This window comes from Leucoraja erinacea, chromosome 45, assembly GCF_028641065.1.
Source record: "Leucoraja erinacea ecotype New England chromosome 45, Leri_hhj_1, whole genome shotgun sequence".
Taxonomy (NCBI): Eukaryota; Metazoa; Chordata; class Chondrichthyes; order Rajiformes; family Rajidae; genus Leucoraja; species Leucoraja erinaceus.
In genome coordinates, this window is record NC_073421.1 from 1,324,065 (window position 1) to 1,329,064 (window position 5,000).

At 49.3% G+C, this 5,000-nt stretch overlaps 1 protein-coding gene across 1 annotated transcript in view; it reads right to left on the bottom strand.

Moving 5' to 3' along the window:
* Positions 1-3,411: 3,411 nt before the first annotated feature.
* The window catches only part of tsku (tsukushi small leucine rich proteoglycan homolog (Xenopus laevis)), a 13,505-nt gene continuing 11,916 nt past the window's right edge, over positions 3,412-5,000 (bottom strand). The window contains exon 2 of the mRNA XM_055664821.1: positions 3,412-4,862. Within this exon, the coding sequence (XP_055520796.1) occupies positions 3,776-4,855 (1,080 nt within the window). The 5' untranslated portion in view covers positions 4,856-4,862 and the 3' untranslated portion in view covers positions 3,412-3,775. The remainder of the gene's footprint in view (positions 4,863-5,000) is intronic.

Sequence of the window (5,000 nt, forward strand, 5' to 3'; positions counted from 1 at the left end):
CAGTCGCCTGTAAATGTCGCGTAAGTGGGACAGGTCCTTAAAGATATTATTCCTTCAGGCTTCTGCACATAAGACATTTTGGTCGCCTAATTATGTTAAAATTGTACAGAGGAGATTTACTAGAATGTTGCCTGGGTTTCAGCAACTAAGTTACAGAGAAAGGTTGAACAAGTTAGGGCTTTATTCTTTGGAGCGCAGAAGGTTAAGGGGGGACTTGATAGAGGTTTTTAAAATGATGAGAGGGATAGACAGAGTTGACGTGGAAAAGCTTTTCCCACTGAGAGTAGGGAAGATTCAAACAAGGGGACATGACTTGAGAATTAAGGGACTGAAGTTTAGGGGTAACATGAGGGGGGAACTTCTTTACTCAGATAGTGGTAGCTGTGTGGAATGAGCTTCCAGTGAAGGTGGTGGAGGCAGGTTCGTTTTTATCATTTAAAAATAAATTGGATAGTTATATGGATGGGAAGGGAATGGAGGGTTATGGTCTGAGCGCAGGTATATGGGACTAGGGGAGATTATGTGTTCGGCACGGACTAGAAGGGTCGAGATGGCCTGTTTCCGTGCTGTAATTGTTATATGGTTAAGATATCCACCCTAGTTGGGTAGAATTTCATCCCTATGTTCAACAGTGCTTTAGCAGAGTAGCTGCCTCACAGCGCCAGAGACCCGGGTTTGATCTTGACTACGACTGCTGTCTCTACGTTCTCCCCGTGACTGCGTGGGTTTTCTCCGGGCGCTCCAGTTTCCTCCCACACTCCACACACGTGCGGGTTTGTAGGTTAATTGGCTTCTGTAACTTGTCCCTAGTGGAGGATAGAGGTAGTGTATGGGGTGGTCGTTGGTCAGCATGGGCTTGTCCCAGGAATGATGGACTGAAGGGTATGTGTCTGTGATGTATGACTCAGACTGCTGTATGAGCTGGACCAGGTTTCACTTAGAAGCCTGCCCCAGTCAAATAACGGTGGCAATCAGGCATGACACTCACAAACTAAATGTGACACAGTAATCATAAATTCTTACAGACAATAGGTGCAGGAATAGGCCATTCGGCCCTTCGAGCCAGCACCGCCATTCACTGTGATCATGGCTGATCATCCCCAATCAGTACCCTGTTCCTGCTTTCTCCCCATATCCCCTGAATCCACTATTTTTAAGAGCTCTATTTAACTCTTACTTGAAAGTATCCAGAGAACCGACCTCCACCGCCCTCTGAGGCAGACAATTCCACAGACTCACCACTCTCTGTGTGAAAAAGTGTTTCCTCATCTCCGTTCTAAATGGCTTACCCCTTATTCTTAAACTGTGGCCCCTGGTTCTGGACTCCCCCAACATCGGGAACATGTTTCCTGCCTCTAGCGTGTCCAAACCCTTAATAATCTTATGTTTCAATGAGATACCCTCTCATCCTTCTAAACTCCAGAGTATACAAGCCCAGCAGCTCCATTCTCTCAAATTATGACAGTCCCACCATCCCGGGAATTAACCTGGTGAACCTATGCTGCACTCCCTCAATAGCAAAAGCAGCATTAGGCCATTCAGCCCATCGAGTCTACTCCACCATTCAATCATGGCTGATCCGTCTTCCCTTCTCAACTCCATTCTCCTGCCTTCTCCCCATAACCCCCGTAATAATCAAGAATCTATCAATCTCCTCCTTAAAAATACCCATTGACTTGGCCTCCACAGCCATCTGCGGCATTTAATTCCAGATGTTAAATGCCACTCTCTTCCCTCCCCCCCCCGATTAAAGATACTGCTCCTCATCTCCTTCCTAAAGGGATGGTCCTTCTATTGAGGCTGTTTCCTCTGTTTTATGGAACCTCCCTCTGATGGAAACATCCTCTTCGCATTCACTCTGTCCAGGCCGTTCACTATTCATTAAGTTTCAACGAGGGGACCCTTCATCCTTCTAAACTCCAATGAGCAGAGGCCCAGTTCCGTCAAATGCTCATATGTGAAAGCACAGAAGTGTAACGTGACAAGCAGCCAAGATTAAACAGTCTCGTGTAAAGTGGTCGAATGCTCCAGTTTTATTAGTTCATTCAACTTACTCGCATCTCGAGTGGAGTTAGGTATTACTGTACAAATATTTAGTTTTATTATTAAGGCAGCACGTCGGCACAGCTGGTGGCCCTGCCATCTTGCAGCATCAGAGACCTCAGCTGCTGTCTGTGTGGAGCTTGCAGGTTCTCCCCGTGACCGCAGGGGATTTCTCCGGGTGCTCCGGTTTCCTCCCACATACCAAAGACGTGCGGATTCGTAGGTTAATTGGCGACCGCAATGTTCCCCTAACGTGCAGGGATTGGGTAGGCAAGTGGGATAATCTAGAACCAGTGGGATCGATGGTCAGCATGGACTCGGTGGGCCGAAGGGCCTGTTTCCATGCTATATCTTTCGATCGATTGTGTGTAAAGCACGATCATCCCTCACGGGGAGAATAAAAACGTGAAAGGCACAGGCAGCACTGAGGGGAGAGCTTCTAGTCCGTGCCAACACAACACAAGGAACTGCAGTTGCTGGTTTACAACAAAAAAACACACAAAGTGCTGGGGTAACTCAGCGGGTCAGGCAGCATCTCTGGAGGCCATGCACAGGTGACATTTTGGGTCAGGACTCTTATTCGGATTGTGGTAGGGGAGAGAAATCTCGAAGAGAGGTGGGGGTAGGATAAAGCCTGGTGAGTAATAGGTGGATACAGGCTATTGGGGGGGGGGGGGGGGGGGGGGGGGGGGGGGGGGGGGAGGGTTGCATGGCAGATGGTTAGACAAAAGCCAGAGGTGAAAGGACAAAAGGTTGCAAACTAAGGAGAGAGGAGGCATGAAATGTGAAGCCGGATGAAGGGATAGGGGTGGAAAGATGGGAAGGCGAGGGCAGGATCTTGGAAGAAGTGGGTGCATTTACAGGTGGGGCACAGATTAGATTAGATTCCTTTATTTGTCATTCATACCTTTCAGTCTGAACGAAATGTCGTTGCCTGCAGTCGTACATATAATAATAAACAACAAAACACACAAATTAACATCCACCACAGTGAGGATGAGAAGGGGGCATAAAGAGAGGGGGGAGGGGACACTATCTGCTCGCCACCAGAAAACGGGAACTTCACTGCCTCAGAGGGCGGTGGAGGCCGGTTCTCTGGATACTTTCAAGAGAGACCTAGATAGGGCTCTTAAAGAAAGCGGAGTCAGGGGATATGGGGAGAAGGCAGGAACAGGGTACTGATTGGGGATGATCAGCCATGATCACATTGAATGGCGGTGCTGGCTCGAAGGGCCGAATGGCACCTAGTGTCTTTTGTCACATCAGACAGAAGCTTCACACCTGTGTAAGATGCCAACTATCCATCCAGGACCACCCATGAGCCCTCCAGAGAATCTCTGGCACTTTCACAAAGCCTTTGGTTGACACTGTTTGTTTATTATTAAAAGAAAAAAAGGGGATCAACTTCCAAAGACATAACCCCACATAAACATAACGTTTAAGAAGGAACTGCAGATGCTGGAAAAATCGAAGGTAGATGGAAATGCTGGAGAAACTCAGCGGGTGAGGCAGCATCTACCGTGTGAAGGAATAGGTGACGTTTTGGGTCTTCGCTCCATCGATGCTGCCTCACCCGCTGAGTTTCTCCAGCATATTTGTCCACCTTCCACATAAACATAGGCTTGTACATGACGGAGAAGGGGTTGGTCTTTGATAGTTTGTGGCATTATAGGAAGTTTAATTGACGAAGGCACTTTGGAGTTCCATTGAATTAGAAAGGCACCAGAGAAGGTCATTTCAGTTTTAAAGTGTATTGAATGTTAGAGGAGCCACTGACATCAATGCAGTGAAGGGACTGTTCCCTCTGGCCAAAGCCAAACTGCCGGTGGAAAGAGCCTTCCTTGGTTGTCTTCCCACATCTCAGCAGGCTGGCGCCGATGGTGATGGTTTTGATGGCAGGCAGGTGGTTGAGAATGACGTCTGGCAGAGAGGCCACACCAGACATCTCCAGACGGAGCTCCTGCAGGGAGCCCAGGCCCTCAAACACCGCCAGGTCCAAGGACCTCAGGTTGCCGTTATGTGACAGATCCAGGACCTGGAGGTTCTGCAGACCCCGGAAGCTGGAGGGGGACAAGTCAGACAGTGCCGGGAGACCCCGGAGAGACAGGCTGGTCAGTTCCTGCAGTCCCGTGAAAGCATCCCCGGGAATGCTGGAGATGGCATTCCTAGCCAGGCCCAGGTAGCGCAAGGGGATGTTGGAGAGGTAACGGGAGGGCACTGTATCCAATCTGTTTCCCGACAATTCCAAGCTGTAAATATTGGGGATGGCTTTATCCAAACTTCGGGCAACTGCAGTTATCATGTTCCCGGACAGGTCCAAGCTCAGGGGCTTCATGTGGCCTTTGGAGGTGAAGGTGTCCAGGTTTATGCTACGGAGCTTGTTGCTACTGAGGTCTACCTCACCCAGGGGCAGGTTGGTGAAGATCCCCTCTTCCAGCACTTCCAGGGAGTTATGGCTGAGGTTCAAGGCCTCCAGGTACCTCAGCTTGGAGAAGGTGCTGGAGGACATTCCTGTTATCTCGTTGTAGCTGAGATCCAGGCTCATCAACATGGTGTATCCAGGCCCCGTGAACATCTGGGGCGACACGGCCTTCAAGCGGTTATGGGACAAGTCCAGGTAGGAAGTATCCAGCGGAATGGGGATGACGGTGAGGTGAGGCCCAACGCCACTGCAGTCGACTTTGGTCAGACTGAAACTGCTGAACATCCCAAAACTTTCCACTTCGCAGTGACACTCTGGCAAGCAGGTCATCAGACCACGATCGCAAGAGACGAGGAATGCAAGCACAGCCAACCAGGCAGAACAAGCCATTGTCTACCTGCATTGAAAGAGAAGAAAACAATGGGGTGAATAAGGCAGGTTGGAACCTGTACCAAGGCACAGAACAAAATAGTTACCGAGTTGAACAGAACATTTGAGAAACAGGATCGCCTTTCACTTGCGCCAAGTTCTACTG